The sequence below is a fragment of the Oncorhynchus mykiss genome, chromosome 17 (genome assembly GCF_013265735.2).
Source record: "Oncorhynchus mykiss isolate Arlee chromosome 17, USDA_OmykA_1.1, whole genome shotgun sequence".
NCBI lineage: Eukaryota > Metazoa > Chordata > Actinopteri > Salmoniformes > Salmonidae > Oncorhynchus > Oncorhynchus mykiss.
This window is the reverse complement of record NC_048581.1, coordinates 9156153-9176817: the sequence shown is the minus strand read 5'-3', so window position 1 is coordinate 9176817 and position 20665 is coordinate 9156153. Positions and strand designations below refer to the sequence as shown.

General features: G+C 43.5%; 1 protein-coding gene across 3 annotated transcripts in view; it reads right to left on the bottom strand.

Annotated features, from left to right (window-relative positions):
* Nucleotides 1–20665, bottom strand: part of LOC110513772 (myosin heavy chain, fast skeletal muscle) — a 67557-nt gene that overhangs the window by 42875 nt on the left and 4017 nt on the right. The window contains exons 9-41 of one of the 3 annotated variants that reach the window (XM_036948817.1): nucleotides 20520–20580; nucleotides 20326–20424; nucleotides 19893–19996; nucleotides 19229–19367; nucleotides 18877–18995; nucleotides 18563–18712; nucleotides 18298–18468; nucleotides 17768–18071; nucleotides 17417–17481; nucleotides 17234–17321; nucleotides 17000–17117; nucleotides 16074–16197; nucleotides 15499–15635; nucleotides 14541–14796; nucleotides 13828–14070; nucleotides 13300–13476; nucleotides 13060–13205; nucleotides 10349–10439; nucleotides 9654–10043; nucleotides 9406–9532; nucleotides 9100–9218; nucleotides 8491–8687; nucleotides 8165–8348; nucleotides 7888–8053; nucleotides 7459–7583; nucleotides 6970–7278; nucleotides 6551–6754; nucleotides 6274–6399; nucleotides 5965–6135; nucleotides 4496–4600; nucleotides 4304–4399; nucleotides 3763–3894; nucleotides 3133–3265 (exon numbers count right to left, since the gene is read on the bottom strand). The exons of the other annotated variants lie outside the window; for them this stretch is intronic. Coding sequence (XP_036804712.1) covers nucleotides 3245–3265; nucleotides 3763–3894; nucleotides 4304–4399; nucleotides 4496–4600; nucleotides 5965–6135; nucleotides 6274–6399; nucleotides 6551–6754; nucleotides 6970–7278; nucleotides 7459–7583; nucleotides 7888–8053; nucleotides 8165–8348; nucleotides 8491–8687; nucleotides 9100–9218; nucleotides 9406–9532; nucleotides 9654–10043; nucleotides 10349–10439; nucleotides 13060–13205; nucleotides 13300–13476; nucleotides 13828–14070; nucleotides 14541–14796; nucleotides 15499–15635; nucleotides 16074–16197; nucleotides 17000–17117; nucleotides 17234–17321; nucleotides 17417–17481; nucleotides 17768–18071; nucleotides 18298–18468; nucleotides 18563–18712; nucleotides 18877–18995; nucleotides 19229–19367; nucleotides 19893–19996; nucleotides 20326–20424; nucleotides 20520–20580 — 5064 coding nt within the window. The 3' untranslated portion in view covers nucleotides 3133–3244. Of the gene's footprint in view, nucleotides 1–3132; nucleotides 3266–3762; nucleotides 3895–4303; nucleotides 4400–4495; nucleotides 4601–5964; nucleotides 6136–6273; nucleotides 6400–6550; nucleotides 6755–6969; nucleotides 7279–7458; nucleotides 7584–7887; nucleotides 8054–8164; nucleotides 8349–8490; nucleotides 8688–9099; nucleotides 9219–9405; nucleotides 9533–9653; nucleotides 10044–10348; nucleotides 10440–13059; nucleotides 13206–13299; nucleotides 13477–13827; nucleotides 14071–14540; nucleotides 14797–15498; nucleotides 15636–16073; nucleotides 16198–16999; nucleotides 17118–17233; nucleotides 17322–17416; nucleotides 17482–17767; nucleotides 18072–18297; nucleotides 18469–18562; nucleotides 18713–18876; nucleotides 18996–19228; nucleotides 19368–19892; nucleotides 19997–20325; nucleotides 20425–20519; nucleotides 20581–20665 lie in introns of those variants that run through there. 3 annotated transcript variants of the gene reach the window in all.

Genomic DNA, 20665 nt, shown 5'->3' with positions numbered 1-20665 from the left:
CTATCATGCACATCCCATCCCCACGGGCCAGTGGAGGAGGGGCCAGTGGAGGAAGCTCTGGTCTGCATTAGAGGTCTGTGAACAGCTGGGAGGGATTACTGAGCTAATCAGCTGAACCATCTCCCACCAGCAGGGTTTTATTTTGTATCTTTCTTTTGACATCTCCTTTTGGAGTTTTCTGTATTATTATTTATTCTGAACATGAACGAAACATTAAGGTTGTCTAAACAGTTCCTTAACAATTACAATAAATAATCAAATATTCCCATTATTTTTAGCGTACAATATTGCTCAGTATTTGTATTATTTATTGTACGAATCCTCATGAAGGGTGCCAATAATTTTGAAGTTGACTGTACACTGAGTGTACAAAACATTAAGAACACCTTCCTAATATTGAGTTGCACCCCCCTTTTTGCCCTCAGAACAGCCTCAATTCATCAGGGCCTGGACTCTACAAGGTGGAGAAAGTGTCCCAATGGAATTCTGGCCCATTTTGACTCCAATGTTTCCCACAGTTGTGCCAAGTTGGTTGGATGTCCTTTGGTTGGTGGGCCATTCTTGATACACACAGGAAACTGTTGAGCACGAAAAACCAAGCAGTGTTGCCGTTCTTGACACAAACCGGTGCTCCTGGCACCTACTACCATACCCCGTTGAAAGGCACTTCAATATTTTGTCTTGTCCATTCACCCTCTGAATGGCACACATACACAATCCATGTCTCAAGGCTTAAAATCCTTCTTTAACATGTCTCCTCCCCTTCATCTACACTGTTTTGAAGTGGATTTAAAAAGTGACATCAACAAGGGATTATTGCTGTCACTTGAAGTGGATCTCTTTGATCCCCCTACAGAGCACACACACCACAGTAATCCATAAATACTTCCTGCCAGACAGCCCAGGGGAAGCCCTTGTTGAGTACAGCCGTTGATCCCCAGTTTCCTAAAACACTCACACATGTTGTCTATAAATATGCTCGCCAACCAACTGTCAGGGAAAACACTCTCTACATGCTGACTCACAGCCATTCAGGGTGGAGAGGTTAACTGTGGTATTATTAACTGTTTGTTTTGACAATGATTTAGACTCCTCTGATTCCCAAATGCTTTGGGCTCCTCCAATTCCTCAATGCTTTAGACTCCTCTGATTCCCAGCCAGGATCTCTTTCAGGCACCTCCACTAACCTTTGCAGTGGCAGGCAAAAGAAAGGCCCCTTGTGTAGCTTTTTCTAGTCTGGGCATTTAGCGCCCTCTATTGGAGAAGAGTTATACTAAATGTTGTTTGGGGATTTGCAATAATTAGCAAGGCCCATAAGGCGGGTCATGTTCATTAAGGCAACAAAAACATATTCAAAACATTTAGCAGTGGAAAACAAAACATTAACCCTTCGCCTACAATTTCCCCGGAAATTTAACATAAAACAAATAATCCAAATCCGTCAATTTAAGCTAGAGATACTTTTTCAGTTTTTTTTGCATGGACTGCATGTCTCAATCTAACGCATCCGCCGATATCATGAAATATTACTTTTCTAAATTGCATTATTACGGTTTTCATGATTATACATATCATTGGCTATGTAGTTATGTTTATGACAGAGAACAATTTGTTTATGCAAATGACTGTGCCTGTCAGAGTGGGCGCAACTGGTCGAAGGAAGTCAGGTGCAGGAGAGCAGAGATGAGCTCCTGAACAGGCACACTTTATTCAGGCAGAGGAAAACAGCTGGACGCAACTGCGTCACAACACTCCGGCCCAAAGGAAAAAGCACGCAACTGCGTCACAACACTCCGGTCCAAGGGAAAAAGCACGCAACTGCATCGCAACTGCGTCACAACACTCCGGTCCAAGGGAAAAAGCACGCAACTGCGTCACAACACTCCGGTCAAAGGGGAAAAGCACGCAACTGCGTCACAACACTCCGGCTCAACATGGTCTCCTCTCAGAATGTCAAGCTACTTATATGAATGAAAGATGAATTTTCATTTTAAAGAATGAATGAAGCTCTAAACAAGATGTTGTGAATCTGAGAAAGCTCTAGATGTTCTTTCTCTCCTAGAAGGTGGGTGTGACTTCCTGTCTGTAACCCATTAGACTGACAATGACAGTTGTGATGACATCACAGGCAGAACATTTGACACCGGAGCAGCAGCACTGCCAGGTGGTTGGGGACAGCAAGGAGTCATCAGGCCAGGTTTCCTGAGGCATGGTCCTAGGGCTCAGGTCCTCCGAGAGAGAAAGAAAGTAAAAGTGTGAAAGAGAGAGCATACTTAACAGAGTATGAAAAAAAAGGTCCGGAGCTTGCGGTAGGAATCCGGGGATATGGATGCTCTGGTCCGGTATGCTCTGGTTTGAGTAGCGTTGTACAAACTGTTGTGTATTACTGTGTAGATGTGTATGACTGTGTAGATGGTATATTATTTTGTTTATAATGTGAAAATGTGTGTTTGTAATGTGTATTACCAAAATATCCCTTAGAAATTATATCTGCCCTATTGAAAAATGATAAAACAACATCACGTGTAATTTATTTTCTCATTTATACGGATATAATATCAGTAAAACCCAGAACTAAAATCTTCAGTAATTTGGTCACATGCTCTATCACCATCTGACCTGATGGTCTATCACCATCTGACCACCATCTGACCTGATGGTCTATCACCATCTGACCCATCTGACCACCATCTGACCTGATGGTCTATCACCATCTGACCACCATCTGACCTGATGGTCAATCACCATCTAATTTGATCAGATACTCTATCACCATTCATGTTTATGCAGTGTGTCCACAACAGATTCATATTTGCATAATCTGTGACAAAATTCAAATGCCAAACTCTGGTTTGTTGTTTTCTGAGAACTTTGTTCTGACAATATGACTAAAATTCCACTGAGTGTAAAGAGTTAAAGCTATAATGTTGATGTTATGGACGATCAGTCCTTACATCCATAGCTCCTTCTGAGAATTGGATTGTGTTTAAATTTCTCATCCCTCAGATGTTTACCAAAAAAATGTTACCTCATTGTTGTTGGAATCCCAGATTGCTCCATTAATTAAAGTACAATATATTATGGTATGAAAAATCTGTTTGCTGAGTAATAAGTCCACAGTCACAAAGGAAGTGTATGTAGATCCACATGTTTTTAATCAATGGTCAACATTTCACCATGAAAATCATATTTTATGCATCACAGGAAAATGGTAAGACTTTGATCTTCAATTCTTTGGTCTTGTTTATTCAGCAACTTCTTTTCCCTGTAAGAAGAAATAAATAATATAATGGATCAGTAATAATAATGAACATGATAAATATATGGATAGACTATAATGGATCAGTAATAATAATGAACATGATAAATATATGGATAGAATATAATGGATCAGTAATAATAATGAACATGATAAATATATGGATAGAATATAATGGATCAGTAATAATAATGAACATGATAAATATATGGATAGAATATAATGGATCAGTAATAATAATGAACATGATAAATATATGGATAGACTATAATGGATCAAGTCTTTAGTGCTCAGTACTTCGCTTGGATATCTGATTTTTAAGTACTAACTGAATTACTCTCATTAGATTGTTTAGCCCTTCCTGAAATGTTCTTCTTAGAGATCTTCAATACAGTTGAGTGTAAAAGGTCTGTATTGACGTCTGAGAAGACTGAATCATAGGTGTTGTTGATGTGGTCATATCTGAACATGAATCAGGTACAGGTTTAGCAGCAGTTCTGTACCTTTCCAGAGTCACGGGTCTTGGCTCTGAGCTTGTTGACCTGAGTCTCAGCGATGTCAGCACGCTCCTCAGCCTCCTCCAGCTCATGCTGAACCTTCCTGAACTTAGACATGTGCTGGTTTGCTGCTTCCTCCTGGGTGAGGAAAAGAGAGGGAGAGCAGAACATCAGCATTTAAAGTTTGAAGCTTCAGGTAGCAAATAAATATTCTGATGATTTTAAATGTTTTTTTTTTTTTTTAAATACAAAAAAATAGATTTAGGATAACAATGTATACAAGGAGCTAGATGATACAGCAGAGGAAGTGAGTGGCAGAACAGGGGATCAAACCACTGCCTCCAGCACAATCACTAGACCAGCCCCTGGTGCAGCTAATTCATATTCAACCCCTCTCCTTTAAGTTGGTAACAAATACGAGGCACTCAGAAATTTGCATAATTTCATCAGCATTTACTTGCACTGTCAATTGTCATTGTTGACTGATGTGTTGTTGCTGTAGCAACACGTCAAACTGTATGGACATGAAGTTTTGTCAGTGACTCACCGCCTCCTCAGAATGCCTCTTGTAGGCCTTCACTTTCATCTGCAGCTTATCTACCAGGTCCTGAAGTCTGCTAACGTTCTTCTTATCCTCCTCAGTCTGTGAGAGAAGAGCAAAGAATCAATGTCCCAATAGTTTTACACAGAAACCTGTCTGTGTTAGTTCATTCTTCACAAACTTGACACTTTCTCTTACCTGGTAAGTAAGCTCCTTGACTCTGCGCTCATACTTCCGGACTCCCTTGACTGCGTCTGCACCTCTTCTCTGCTCGGCCTCCACCTCAGTCTCGAGCTCACGCACCTTTGTGGAACAAATACATTTAGGCATTTGAGGTGGTGAAACAAATCTTTGTAAAACAGAGGATGAGTCTTTTACCCAGTCAAGGAGGCACAATTGTTGTCTTTCATTATGTGGTTCCCAAAGTGGAATTTACATTTAAATTTGTTTATGAATATTGCTAGCAACAACAGATGAAACTACCAAGGATCTGTGGAACAAGATTAGAAGGTCCAATACAATGTAATATTATTCATCCACTGTTTATGTTCTTAACCCTTAGATGTACAACATGGGCCTGGGAGGCTCACAGTGATACTGGTAGGCCCACTATTCTAACAATTATATATATTTTTTAAACTCCATTCTTCTTGTAGTTATAATATATAGGACTCTTGTTTGATTTGACCGATTTTGTCGTGCATGTTGCAGTACCAGTATGGCCAATAGAGGCCGCCACGCGCCTCTTTTAATGTTATGAGTTTGCTTCTGTTATGGGGGATTGCGAAGTTTGCCAAGTGAGTCCACAGCAAGACAGAAGCACCGACATAAATACATTTGTATGTCATTATTTTGAAGGTAAGCGAGTGGAAAAGCACCATATTATAGAGAGTAATGTTTGTTAAGATGTTATGTTTTTATGAACTTATGAAAGTCCTCTAGCCTACAAGCTAATTTAGCCGTTAGAGTGCTAGCTGGTAGCCCCGCATAGCAACGCTAGCTTCCCTAGTAACGGCCCTTTTGCAGCAGAGTGAATGAGACATGAAGTTCTCGATCTAGAGAGAGAGAGAGAAATTAAACAACTGTAACTAGATGTAAATCAAATATCACTATGATATGAATTGGATGAATGTGTGTTTATGTATCAGAAATTTGTATTATTATTATTATTGAATCTATTAATTAAATTGCAGTTTGGAAGAGTTGTACAAGCCTAAATGAAACGACTAGATAAATACATGTTTATATCTTGACTTAATTTGAAGGTCTTGGCTCCAATTCTTCTCAACTCCATAACATAACAGTAACATGTTCCCAACGTTTTTGTTTTGAACATAATTGCACTAATTTATGCTTTAAAACTGGAAAATATTCCCTCTGATGCCAAGAGAGGGGACTGTCAAATGTTCTTTCCCAGCAGCCAAGACCTGATTGGTCTGACCATGCACTGCTGTGTGGATGCTATTTATATCGCACTCTAAAGTAAGAGTTGTGTTCTGATATTATGAAGGGGTCCCTGATGCAAAGAAGTTTGGGAACCCCTGATCTAGGTGGGTTATTGTGAGAACAAGTCATTAAACAATGCTCCTGTTTATTTTCATATGATCAAATACTTTTCCAGCAATCAGTCTTTCAAACCACCCTAATCCACCCTGCTGATAACTCACCCTGGACTCCAGTTTCTGGAGCTGCTTCTTGCCTCCCTTCATGGCCAGATTCTCAGCCTCATCCAGGCGGTGCTGCAGGTCCTTGACTGTGATCTCCAGGTTCTTCTTCATCCTCTCCAGGTGAGAACTGGTGTCCTGCTCCTTCTTCAGCTCCTCAGCCATCATGGCCGCCTGGATAAGTAGTTTGTTTCATTTATGCACCAATCGTCAAAAATCATAACATTCCTCTGAGATCTTTGTTGTTCTTAACCAGCCCAGCTATCATTGGCACATGGGGACAAATCAAGTTGATGTAATTCAAGGACTCACGTCAGTGATTGCCTTCTTGGCCTTCTCCTCTGCATTCCTGGCCTCCTGGACGATGTCGTCCACCTCTCCCTGCACCTGCACCAGGTCAGTCTCCAGCTTCTTCTTGGTGTTCAGAAGGCTGGTGTTCTGAAGGAGGAAACAATACTATTTGTTTTGCTTTAAAGAGAACTTACAAGGCTGAAATGATTAAACTCTCAAAGCAAGAATTGTTGAATTCAAGGTGTGTTTAAACTGTATGCTTGGTTGAGTTTCATTAGAAACGGCTTTTGACCCATACCTGGGAGTGCAGTAGTCCAACACGCTCGCTGGCGTCAACCAGCTCAGTCTCAGCCACTTTGCGGCCTCTCTCTGTCTGCTCCAGAGCAACTCTCAGCTCCTCGATTTCAGCCACCATCAGACCGTTTCTGCGCTCCACCATGGCTGCCTGCTCCTTCATGTCCTCTGCGACACGGACGGCATCATCAAGGTGCAATTGGGCATCCTGGGGTTCACAATGACATACGTTCATTAGGACTTGAGGAAGTAGAGGTGATAGGATTGATCAGTGATAGAAATGTTCACTGGTAAGAATTTCCCCAGTATCGCTACCTTTAGTACATAAACCACTCTATTCAATTCCTCTGTTCTATTATTTTCTACAGATTCACAAACAAATCCGTCTCCATGTTCAGATTTTTGAGCCTGATGTCCCTTTACCTTGAGCTGTCCCTGGACGTTCCTCAGCTGTTTCTGGGCCTCAGAGGCCATCCTGTTGGAGTGGCTCAGCTGGATCTCCATCTCGTTCAGGTCTCCCTCCATCTTCTTCTTCACCCTCAGGGCATCATTCCTGCTCCTGACCTCAGAGTCCAGGGTGCTCTGCATGGAGTCAACCACCCTCTGGCTGTTCCTCTTGATCTGCTCCATCTCCTCGTCCTTCTCTGCGATCTTCCTGTCCACCTCACCCTTGATCTGGTTCAGCTCCAGCTGCACACGCAGAATCTTGGATTCCTCGTGCTCCAGTGTTCCCTGGACAAACAGAAGCAGTCAGGCCAATTGTGTTCAATACATTTGGATGTAGGAATTAAATATATATGACTACAAAGAACTCCATTACAGAGAGTATTTCACTATAGCAGGCATTGGACTGTAGCTGGTGTGTTGGCTAGTTTAACACTGCTTATCCCATCAAACAGCTGTAGTTTGTACCTCAGCCTCCTCCAGAGCGGTCTGGATCTCAGACTTTTCTGTCTCCACGGTCTTCTTGGCCTTCTCCAGCTCATGGATGCTCTTGCCAGTCTCTCCGATCTGCTCAGTAAGGTCAGAGATCTCCTCTGCACACACACACAAGAAGTTTAGACTTGGGGTGTTTTCAGTGGATATGCCAATGCGCAGAATTTGACATTAAATCATATTAACAGTTAATACATGAACTGCTCTTCATAGGATCTTGCAAATCTAATCGCCAACCACTTATTTGGAATGTTCAAAGGAATACCAACTACAAGTAAAATATATACAAATTATACTGAACATGGCTTTTCTGAAATGGTGTAATATTCATTTTGATTGCAGTTCCCTCCATTTTCAAAACACTAGCCAAACATGAACAAAATAGTACTGCTGTCAAAGGCTCACGTTGCAGGTTCTTGTTCTCTCTCTTCAGAGTCTCCAGATGATCCAAAGCCTCCTCGTAGGAGTTCTTCATCTTGAAGAGTTCAGTGCTCATAGAGCGAGCCTCCTTCTGAGCTCCTTCCAGCTCAGCCTGGCCCTCCTCATACTTCTGCTTCCATTCTGCCAGAACCTAGGAGAATCCATGGGATTTTCATGAGAAGTCGTAGATGAAGAGTTATCAAGTTAGAAATATGCAACAATTACACAATTGATGAGAAAATATAGGTTTATTCATTTTCACCTTGTCAAAGTTCCTCTGCTTCTTGTCGAGGTTGGCAGCCAATGCGTTGGCTCTCTCAACATCAATCATGAGGTCCTCCACCTCTCCCTGCAGCCTCTGCTTGGTCTTCTCCAGGGAGGCGCACTTGGAGTTGGTTGCCTCAATGGTCTCCTCAGCATCCTGCAGACGCTGAGCCAGCTTCTTCCTGTTGGACAACAGACGGTGGTTTTATGGTGTCATTTTTTATTTTGACAGACAATACACATTGATGTAACATTTTGTCAGAGCCCCCTGCCACCCTCACTATCCACACAATATCTGAGTTGTTGCTGTTCTGTGTGACTCACTTGGCCTCCTCCAGCTCCTCTGTGCGCTGGATAGCATCAGTTTCATACTTAGTCCTCCACTGAGCCACCTCACTGTTGGCCTTGGACATGCCGCGTTGCAGCTCTGCCTTGGCCTCCTGCTCCTCCTCAAACTGCTCCCTCAGGAGGTCACAGTCATGGCGGGCAGACTGGACACCGTGGGCCAATGCGTTTTTAGCCTGTGAGAAAGAAAGACAAAGACAGATTAGAGAGAGAGTCAAACAAATGACAGTAGGAGTCTCTGAGGGTGGAGAGACAGTAGGAGTCTCTGAGGGTGGAGAGACAGTAGGAGTCTCTGAGGGTGGAGAGACAGTAGGAGTCTCTGAGGGTGGAGAGACAGTAGGAGTCTCTGAGGGTGGAGAGACAGTAGGAGTCTCTGAGGGTGGAGAGACAGTAGGAGTCTCTGAGGGTGGAGAGACAGTAGGAGTCTCTGAGGGTGGAGAGACAGTAGGAGTCTCTGAGGGTGGAGAGACAGTAGGAGTCTCTGAGGGTGGAGAGACATTAGGAGTCTCAGACGGTGGGATAGTCACCCTCTATATGAAGATATAGCTCTAAACTCTGTGGACGCGAAGTCCATCTTGGGTCCCTTACCTTGACCTCCTCCTCAACTGCCCTCTTTAGTTCCTCCACCTGCTGGGTGAAGGCCTGTTTTCCTCTGGTCAGCTGAGACACCAGGGCTTCCTTCTCCTCCAGCTGGCGACCAAACTCACCTGCAGGGACAGAGTAACATCTTGTTAATAGGGTCTCTGTTCTCTAAGATTGAAAATGTATTCTGAGGTATCATAGGGAATGTTAGGTGGTGAATAGTACAGTAGAAACTATGTGGATACAGCCCCCAACATGTTATTGTGTTTTACTGAAGGAAAGGATTGGCTTGTTGTTCATTGTTGATGGTACCATTTTCTGTCAGGAGTCTGGCCCTCTGTCCGCTGATGTCATTGACCTGGCGAACATTCTCATCATTCTTAGTCTTGAGCTCGCTCAGCTGGTCCTCAAGAGTACGGCACATCTTCTCCAGATTGCCCTGTTAGTGAAACATGTTCCATCATTACTTTATATATGTGACTCCTGTCAACTTCAGGTCACTTGAATGGTGATGTAGTTGACCCTCCTCAACACTGCTTGACCAAAACATCACTACTCACCTTAGCCTTGGCAACGGCCTCCATGTTGCTGGAGAGGTCATCAATCTCCATCTTGTACTCGCTCTTCTCCTTCTCCAGCTTCTGCTTGACGCGCTGCAGGTTGTCGATCTGCTCCCCGAGCTCAGCCACACTGTCGGCCTGCTTCTTGCGCAGAGCGGCGGCTGTGGCCTCATGCTGCAGGGTGGACTCTTCAAGATCACGACGCAGCTTCTGGAACTCAGCCTCACGCTTCTTGTTCATCTCAATCTGAGCAGCAGTGGCGCCGCCGGCCTCCTCCAGCCTCTCGCTGATCTCCTCAAGTTCCCTGGAGAGATCGGCCCTCTGCTTCTCAACCTTAGCCCTGGCAGCACGCTCAGCCTCAATTTCCTCCTCCAGCTCCTCAATACGGGCCTAGAACAGGGGGCAGGAGCAGGGGGATGAACACTACAATACAGTTGAAACAATTGAACCTCACAAAATAATAATAGTATGTATATTTTGCATAAATGTGTTTAATACGAAGCCAGTTACACTAATAAATTCAGTAGACAGTGTCCCATTAAGGAACCAAAACCACAATGTTAAGAAACACCATCTTCCAACCTACTCAGCTGTCAGAAGCCACCTGGAAAAATGTTTGCCACCAGAAGAATGTTTTTCAGGAAATGATTCAAGTCTGTGCTTTTCTGTACTGGAGCTTATATCCTGTACTGTACCTGGAGTTCCTTGATCTTCTTCTGCAGCTGAGCTCCCAGAGACTGCTCATCCTCAACCTTGCTGAGGAGCTGAGTGGTCTCAAACTCCTTCCTAAGAAACACAAACAGGTTGATTGCAGAGTTGGTTTTGTTTCTATAGCGTAAAGCAGTGGTCACCCACCCATTTTCTGAGTCAAGATCACCTTCTGAGTCAAAATGCCGAGATCTACCTCTCTGATTTTTTTATTAACATACCTTTCAACATGTAAGCCTATGCAACATTAACCTATTTAAAACAGTACTGTAGCAATGTGGTTTGTTCAGTAAGCTATAGGCCCAATACATTATCACTGCATTCTGGCTTTCCTTGAATTTACCTGCCAATGCATTGTTGTTCAGGTCATTAAAAAAATACATATATATTTCAACATTTGAGGTAGGCTATATGATCACACCGGTAATAGATCCGTTGTTGTACTACTTGTGAGGCACAGCTGAGTGAGCATACATTTACATGATTTGCTTTTACTTCTATTTTACTGGGCTGATGGTGCCTGCATCTGAGGGTCCGTCTCAGCAGAGGGAGAGAGCAGCAGATTGAGGATCTGTCTCAGCAAAGGGAGAGAGCATCAGATTGAGGGTCTGTCTCAGCAGAGGGAGAGAGCAGCAGATTGAGGGTCCGTCTCATCAGAGGGAGAGAGCAGCAGATTGAGGGTCTGTCTCAGCAGAGGGAGAGAGCATCAGATTGAGGGTCTGTCTCAGCAGAGGGAGAGAGCAGCAGATTGAGGGTCCGTCTCATCAGAGGGAGAGAGCAGCAGATTGAGGGTCTGTCTCAGCAAAGGGAGAGAGCAGCAGATTGAGGGTCTGTCTCAGCAGAGGGAGAGAGCAGCAGATTGAGGGTCCGTCTCATCAGAGGGAGAGAGCAGCAGATTGAGGGTCTGTCTCAGCAGAGGGAGAGAGCAGCAGATTGAGGGTCTGTCTCATCAGAGGGCGAGAGCAGCAGATTGAGGGTCTGTCTCAGCAGAGGGAGAGAGCAGCAGATTGAGGGTCTGTCTCAGCAGAGGGAGAGAGCAGCAGATTGAGGGTCTGTCTCAGCAGAGGGAGAGAGCATCAGATTGAGGGTCTGTCTCAGCAGAGGGAGGGAGCATCAGATTGAGGGTCTGTCTCAGCAGAGGGAGGGAGCAGCAGATTGAGGGTCAGTCTCAGCAGAGGGAGGGAGCAGCAGATTGAGGGTCTGTCACAGCAGAGGGAGAGAGCAGCAGATTGAGGGTCTGTCTCATCAGAGGGAGAGAGCAGCAGATTGAGGGTCTGTCTCATCAGAGGGAGAGAGCAGCAGATTGAGGGTCTGTCTCATCAGAGGGAGAGAGCAGCAGATTGAGGGTCTGTCTCATCAGAGGGAGAGAGCAGCAGATTGAGGGTCTGTCTCAGCAGAGGGAGAGAGCAGCAGATTGAGGGTCTGTCTCATCAGAGGGAGAGAGCAGCAGATTGAGGGTCTGTCTCATCAGAGGGAGAGAGCAGCAGATTGAGGGTCTGTCTCATCAGAGGGAGAGAGCAGCAGATTGAGGGTCTGTCTCAGCAGAGGGAGAGAGCAGCAGATTGAGGGTCTGTCTCATCAGAGGGAGAGAGCAGCAGATTGAGGGTCTGTCTCATCAGAGGGAGAGAGCAGCAGATTGAGGGTCCGTCTCAGCAGAGGGAGAGAGCAGCAGATTGAGGGTCTGTCTCAGCAGAGGGAGAGAGCAGCAGATTGATGGTCTGTCTCAGCAGAGGGAGAGAGCAGCAGATTGAGGGTCTGTCTCATCAGAGGGCGAGAGCAGCAGATTGAGGGTCCGTCTCTCAACATCCCTCTGCTCTCCCTTTCCTCCACTGACACTGACCATAAAGGGACACCGTCTTCCAGCTGATGGCGAAACTCGTGTCGCGCTTATTATTATCGCATTATTTCTGCCTCGTACACAAATTCATGTTGTTACTCCTTTGAACAGAGAAAGGGAAATATTCATTGATATTACAAAGGACCCAAGCCGCTAATAATAACAACAACGCCTGTAGATACACTTTCCAATTCATTCATAACTGTTGCTCTGCTTGTTGTAGCGCTGAGTGGAAATAAGAAGAACGCGCATTTTATGGCTTATAAAAGTGTTGAAAACAAAGTGTTGACAGGGCTGAGTAAGAACTTAAACACGAACTCTCTCATAGAAACAGCAGCTCTTTGCTGTATTCGTTGACAGTCTCTCTCTCTAGTCGTGGTTTTGTAATCTCACAGTATCAATTTTGCCGTATCTTTCTTCCACGTTACTGCAGACTTGGTCATTTGAGCTATCTGATTGGCCAGCGGTAGCATAGTGCACTTGATTTTCTCTCCAGGCCCACCAGGAAGGCAGTGGTTGTACATTCAGACACATTAAATGGCAACAGTTTGCCTACCCGGCCCACAGGGCAGCTGAATTGGCTGCACCTGACACCAACAGCCCGAGAAAAAAATAAAAAATAGGGACAGAAGGCTTTATCATTGGGTTTTTACAGAAATGTTTGGCGATCGACTAGAAATGCCTTGGAGATCGACAAGTCGATCGCGATCGACCGGTTGGTGACCACTAGTGTAAAGGGAGAGTATCATACCATTCACTTTGCTTTTAAGAATCACAAGCAAGTGCTAATTCATAATTACAAGAATTTGTCAAGAACAACCATTATAGCAGGTAATACTGTAGTCATTTGTTTGTGTTTACTTCTTGATTTTCTCATCAGCTTGCTGCTTGTCATTCTCCAGGTCCATTATGGACTCCTGGGCCAGTTTCAGATCTCCCTCCAGCTTTCTCTTGGATCTCTCAAGGTCCATACGGAGCTTCTTCTCTTGCTCCAGAGAACCCTCAAGCTAGAAGATAAAAACACATATTATTAAAATCTAAACAACTGAAGATAATATCATCATACATACTATCATGGCCAAAATGTCAAACTCCACTCACGTCGTCCACTTGCTGTTCCAGCTTGGTCTTGGCCTTGGTCAGAGTGTTGACTTTGTCCTCCTCTGCCTGCAGGTCATCCAGTGTCTGCTGGTGGGCCTCTTGGAGGGCTTTCTTCTCCTTGGTCAGCTTGGCAACACTCTCATCCATAGACGCCATCTCCTCTGTCAGGTTTTTAACCTGAAAATGGCCACAACATAATTATACTTCACCATAAAGGGGAGATTTAGTTTGTCAAATGTTACATTCATTTAATTTAGATTAGAAATTAATCAACAACTACTGTACTGTAGATTCAACACTAGATGTCAGTGTTCACCATGCCAGTCTACTGAGTGGAAGTCATAAATGAGGGGGAGCAGAACATACAATGAATGTGAGTGAGTACCAAGCAAGTGAAATTCCCCTATTGTATCTTAATATTTCCTGCACCCATAATACAACGTGAATTACATTTATGTTATGCTATGTTTTGAGTTGTTTAATGTTTGGATTATTGTTGGTTAGACTGTCTATAGTAAGACACAAGACCTTGTTTTCAGTGGCGTGCTTCTCCTTCTCCACTTTGGCCAGGGTGAGTTCCAGGTCATCAATGTCCTTCTTCAGCTCAGAGCACTCATCCTCCAGCTTCCTCTTCTTGGCAGTCAACTCAGCATTGATCTCCTCCTCATCCTCCAGCCTCTCGGTCGTCTCTTTGAGTTTGGCCTCCTGCTGGATCTTGCTCTTGATGAGCCCCTCGCACCTTTCCTCAGCATCGTTCAGACTCTCTCCTTCCTGGTTTCAGAACAGGGGTAAACAAAATCAGAGGCCTCACTTTGTGTATTGAAGGTCGAGCAAATCAAAAGAAATCAATGAATTTTATAAAGTATATAACACTGGCAATAAAAATGTGTCAGTTAAACACATACTTTAGTGGGTTCATATGCATGTGTATGTGTGTGGAAATCAAATCAAATGTATTTATAAAGCCCTTCGTACATCAGCTGATATCTCAAAGTGCTGTATAGAAACCCAGCCTAAAACCCCAAACAGCAAGCAATGCAGGTGTAGAAGCACGGTGGCTAGGAAAAACTCCCTAGAAAGGCCAAAACCTAGGAAGAAACCTAGAGAGGAACCCGGCTATGAGGGGTGGCCAGTCCTCTTCTGGCTGTGCCAGGTGGAGATTATAACAGAACATGGCCAAGATGTTCAAATCTATTCATGTGTATGTAAATGTGCCCTCCTGAAGGTCGTTGCTGACTCACAGATGCGACTTGGAGTGACAGGTCGTTCTTCTCCTGTGTCAGGGCCACCAACTTCTCCTCCATTTGCTTCTTTGTGGACAGAGCCTTGGCCAGATCTGTCTTCATCTTCTCATAGTTCTCCTTCATGTTGGCCAGCTCCTTCTCAGTCTCAGCGCTCTGCAGCAGGGGCTTGATCTTGAAGTACAACTTCATCCATGGCCAGGTTTTGACATTCATGAATGAGCGGATGTTGTACTGGATGGCGAAGATAGACTCTCTGTTCAACAGAAAGGATACAGTGGCATCGTGAGTGACGTCCCAGAAGGGACAGACGTCAGTTCAACATCTATTTTTGATTTACATTTGGTCTAACGTGAATTCAACGTGAATTCAACGTGAAAACAACAGAAATGTCACCATGTTATTGGATTTAGGTTCAAAGTTGAGTGGAAAAAAAATACAAAATTCCCTTACATTGATAACTTTTTTTAAATCCAGGTTGTTTCAACGTCATCACATTTAATTTGGGGGTTGAAATGACCAGTGGGATGTTTCATAAAGCTACATTCTGGGAGTCGAAGAATAACAAAATGGAACCCCCACCACTTTTTGTATACAGCTGAAAGGGGCTTGGGAAATGTAACCCCTCTTAAATTCAAAGACAGTGCTCTAAATGCGAGGACTGACAGATTATGCTAAGCTCATGAGACATTTTTATATTCTTCAATAAGGAATGGGTTAATATCACACATTAAAAGACAATTGAACAGCCACATCCCAAACTGCAGCTATAAAGCTAGAATCCTTAGTTGCTACATCCATTTCTGGACTAAATGAATTAACCCTAAAGCTTTAGTAGACCATTATAAGATGTACCTTCTCATTCTGAACAACTCACAGCATATACAGTATGTAATCATAATGCATTAGATACAGGTGGTTGACAGAAAGCTTTGCCAAGATGTCTACTATTCCTCACCTCCTCTCCATCATCTTGGTGAACTCTCTCCTCATGAGGAATCCACGGCTGAGAGCCTGGACCATGCCGACCAGAGCAGCCAGCTTCTCATCTCTCATCTCCTCCAGGACACCCAGCAGACCGGCTTTGAAGAACACCTGAGACACAGGTTAACATGGTCAATGGAACCACAGATAGAAAGGCTTGAATCAGAAGAGGGGAACAACACCACTATATTGATTTAAACAACATTAACTCTGCAATAGTTGCAAACAAACCACGGGATAGGTTGTGTCTAAGTTGTTAGGTATTGTACAGTTGTATATTAATAATGTACACAGATGTAGATAACTGCAGCCATACCACTCTAACACAATGCACATGATAATGACTAGTTTCACATCTATACTTGTGATGTATGACTTTGAAGAAAAACACAACAACGTTTTTCCACCTTTTCCATTAGTTAAATGAAGAAGAAAGAACAAAAGGATGGATAGATCACCTAGAGAGATTTTATATGGTACAGGTTTAAATTATTATTCAAGCTGTGTTTTGTTGTCAGATTTTGCTGGGGGGGGGGGTATTTGACTGACCTTGGTGTGTCCAAACTTGTAATCCTCGTGATTCACATCAATGGACCCAAGCAGCTTCTCAGAAGCCTTCTTGTTGTCCATGAACTGGCCCTCAGGGATGACACTGGCATTCAGTACTTTGTACCTGAATGAGAGGACAGTTTTAAAATATGACAAGTTGTAATTAGTTGGTTGGTTATACAGTGAGGTTCATAATGATCGGCACCCTTGATAAAGATGAGCAAAATAGACTGTCTAAAATGAATAATACAAATGCTGAGCCATATTCTATGGTCTAAAAGCTATAAACCCATACCTACTGTAAAATATGGTGATGTTATGGGGCTACTTAACGTCAACTGATCCGGGGGCCTCGTTAAGGTCAACGGCATCATGACCTTTACCCAGTACCATGACATTTTAGCCAAAATCTCGGTTGGCAAGACAATAACCCCAAGCACACATCAAAATCCACAAGGAAATGGTTCATCAACCACATAATCAACATTTTACTATGGCCATCTCAGTCTCCAGACTTGAACCCCATTGAAAACCTGTGGTTTGTATTGAAGAGGGCCGTCCATAAGTGCAGACAATGGATATCAAGGATCTGGAAGGATTCTGTAAGGAGGGTCCAACATCCCTCCCATTGTGATCTACAATCTCATACAACATTCTAGAAAAAGACTCAGTGCCATTGTCCTCGTACTGAAAACAGGGGTGCCAATCATGATGCACCCTATCTTAAAATAAAATAAGAATTGTTGAACAAAATCTCTTTCTCTGAGTATAAAATAATATAATTCACAAATGTTTGACTGTACAATATAGCTCAGTATCAGTGTTATTTGATAGTCTTTTCTGCTCATCTTTATCAAGAGTGCCAATAATTTCTCTCTGTGTGTGTGTGGTGTGTGTGTGGTGTGTGTGTGTGAGAGTGTGTGTACCTCTGCTTGAAGTCAGCATAGAGGATTCTGCTGGGGAAGCCCTTTCTGCAGATCCTGATACCCTCCAGTACACCATTACACCTGAGCTGGTGGATAACCAGGAAGTTCTCCATCAGACCTGGTAAAACAAAACAAGTCTCTTTTAACACTCATAAACAGGTTATAGATTGGGATTGTTAAGGTTACTGATACTATACTGATGAGATGACATATTTAACTCAATATTTCTTGTACCTGGAGTCTTTGACTCGTTGGGGATCAGGCAGCGCACAAAGTGAGGATGAGTGCTCCTCAAGTTGGTCATCAGCTTATGTAAGTTCTCCTGTAAGGGGGTTACAAACCATTTTCTCAGGCCGACTGTAATTTAGAATAATTGCACCTTTTGAAGGACTGAATCTACACATTTCAAAAGCTCACCCTGAACTGGGAGGACACAGTCTGCATGGAACCACCCTTCTTCTTGCCTCCTTTCTTGGCTTTGTCTGTTAAAATGGGGGAAAGTTACATTTCCTAGAGCGGGTGGAATAAATAGAATCATAATAAGCGTATGTAAGAAATCTAGAGTGGTCTTGTCTTCAGCAAGCACACTAATTATAAACCAGAGAATCTCTGGTTAACTTCACACGTATCTAGAGGCCAATGCTGCCAATCAGATTGTGTAGAATAACACCTATTGAGAAATTGTGGTGCATTAAAAGACTCAAGAACATTTGGGTCTGAGTTGTAACCAGTATTTAGTTAAATATTGTGACATGATGCTAGTCTTACCCTCTGGAGGGGGAGGGGGATACAGGGCAGCCAAAATTTTGACTCCTGACTTCCCGTACAACTGACAAACTGAGTCGTTCAGGGGGTCCTTGTTCTTCTCTAGCCATCCAGTGATGTTGTAGTCCACAGTGCCGGCGTAATGCACCAGGGAGAAGTGGGCCTCTTGCTTGCCTTTGGCAGGCTTGGGCTTCTCAAACGACTTTGTTTTGCCAAGATGCTGGGCGTACAGCTTGTCCTTGAAGGTAGTGTCTGAAGACTTGGGGAACATGCACTCCTCTTCAAGGATGGAGAAGATGCCCAATGGCTTTACAAAAAGAGATGTATATCAAATTAGCATAATTTAAGATCATATTTATTATCTTAGCAAACATGCTATTATAGGATTATATTCATTTTGGGGCACAAAACAGGAAACATATTGAGTTCTCAACAGTCAGATGCATTGTACCACTGTGATAATAATGGTCGCTAAGCGCTTTGCTGTTATGGCCCATTATAATGGTCCATTATAATCCTCACAGACATCTTACCTTCTCAATAAGCTCAATGCAGGCAGCCAAGTCCATGCCGAAGTCAATGAAGGCCCAGACGATTCCCTCCTTCTTGTACTCCTCTTGCTCCAGGACGAACATGGTGTGGTTGAAAAACTGTTGCAGTTTCTCATTGGTGAAGTTGATGCACAGCTGCTCCATGCTGTTGTACTGTTGATGGAGTTTTAAAAGGGATCATTTCATCATACAAGACTGTAATCCATCTCAATCACATCTAATTGTCTTGTTCTGGTCTCATACTCACATCAAAGATCTCAAACCCGGCAATGTCAAGCACACCGATATAGAACTGTCTTGGATTCTTGGTGTCCAACATCTCATTGATACGGATGACCATCCACAAGAACATCCTCTCATAGATGGACTTGGCCAGAGCCATGACTGAGTTATTAACCTGCAATGATAATACCTCAAATGAATACATTAGATATTGACCATGTCTGGTGATAAGGTGATACAAGCTTGGGAAAAACATCACTATTCAATTACAGCAATGCACTTGTCCCCAAAATAATCAATCTCTCAGAAAAAGGTAGATGCCATGTTTGGCTGCCTTACCTGAGCCACAGTCTGTCCCTTGGTCACATACTCGTTGCCGACCTTCACTCTGGGGTAGCACATAGCCTTCAACATCTCAGCTGAGTTCAGGCCCAGCAGGTAGCCAATTTTATCAGCCACTGGAGAGAGAACCAACAACAACAGACTCAGGGACACAAGATCACTTTTTTCTGATGTCACATTGACAAATTGTTTGCTCAAATCATAACTGAAGGTGGTAATTTGGTCCCCAAAAATGATCTCCTGCCTGACTTTCATGTGGCACTGTCTGTCTTAGGTGTTCTATTTCTATGTTGGGGACTGGGAATGGGACTAATGCTCTACATATTGTATATCTATGAGTGGGACTCACCCTCTGTGCCGTCTGGCTCGGCCTGCTCCTCACGCTGCTTCTGCTTGAATTTCAAGTTTCCATGGTGCACTACAGCTCCTGTCAGCTTGTAGATGCCAATCTTCTCATCATTAGTGAAGCCCAGGATTGTAATGGCATCCTGACATTAAAGAGGAAGTACAACAGAGATTAACTGAACAGTTGTTTGCTCAGTTACACTACAGTTCTTTGCTCACTCCAGAACGAATGGGATGAATAGATATTACTCTGTGCCAACACATTAGTGATGGAAACACAAAAGGAGTTTTACACAGTTCCACAAGGCACTTAGCTCTCAAATGGAAGCCTTACATGACGAAATGTGAAGTTATGAAGAGTGGCTTGAGGCACATGCTTAACTAACACAAGTGAATTGTCCCATGTAGCTCAGTTGGTAGAGCAGGACACTTGCTACCCCAGGGTTGTGGGTTCAAATCCCATGAGGGACCAGTATGAAAATGTATGCACTTACGTACTCTAAGTTGCTATGGATAAGGGAGTCTCCTAAATGACTAAATTGTCAATGTAGATTAAATCATGACAATTCCCAGCCGCTACCAAGTTGTATTTTCACAGTGCATTCAGTGTGTATGGTGGTCCTATCCATTCCATATCTAGAGTTTGGTTAACCCTTTGTTTGACTCACATCTGTGGCATCCAACTCTTCATTGTCGTCGATGCTGGCCACAGCGATCTGTCCCTGGCTGCACATGGGGAAGTCGTAGGGGTTGGTGGTGATGAGCGACATTTCTGTGGACAACGGAGAACAGCTTGTTAGTTAAATCTCTTAGAATTCTGCTGTCCTACTTTACAGTATCTCTCCCTCCTTTACTCAATAGATGGACTCAATGATACATGTAGTATATAATGAATAGCATTAAGAGGAGACTGAGACTTGTGGACTAGTGCATCACAGTGTATTACTTGATAGATATTTCCCAGAGACCTGTCCCATGTCTAGATGCCTTGTTACCTTGGATGTAATCATTGTAATAGTATTATTAGTGTGGACTATGAATATTTTTAACAAGTTCCACAGATGTGGGAATAATTTCTCCTGAAACTCTACTTTGTCGTACCAACTATCTCAGGTTTGTGGCCTGTCATCATCTGGAAGAAGATGTGGTAGCCTCTCTCATCGGGCAGCTGGAAGGACACTCTGGACTTCTCCAGCAGGTCTGAGGGAGAGGGAGAGTGAGAAAATGGAGATGATATAATTACATTTCATCTGTGAATTTAGGAAAGCATTGAGAAATAATCAAAGCCAACTCACAGGTCTCAATGTCAGCTTTAGCCAGTTTGCCAGCTTGGAAGTGAATCCTGATGAATTTACCCTACAGTAGAGCATGGGGGTTTGAGATAGGTCAACAAATAATTCTAACATTTTACTTTGATAAACCCTTTAATCTTTACAGTTTG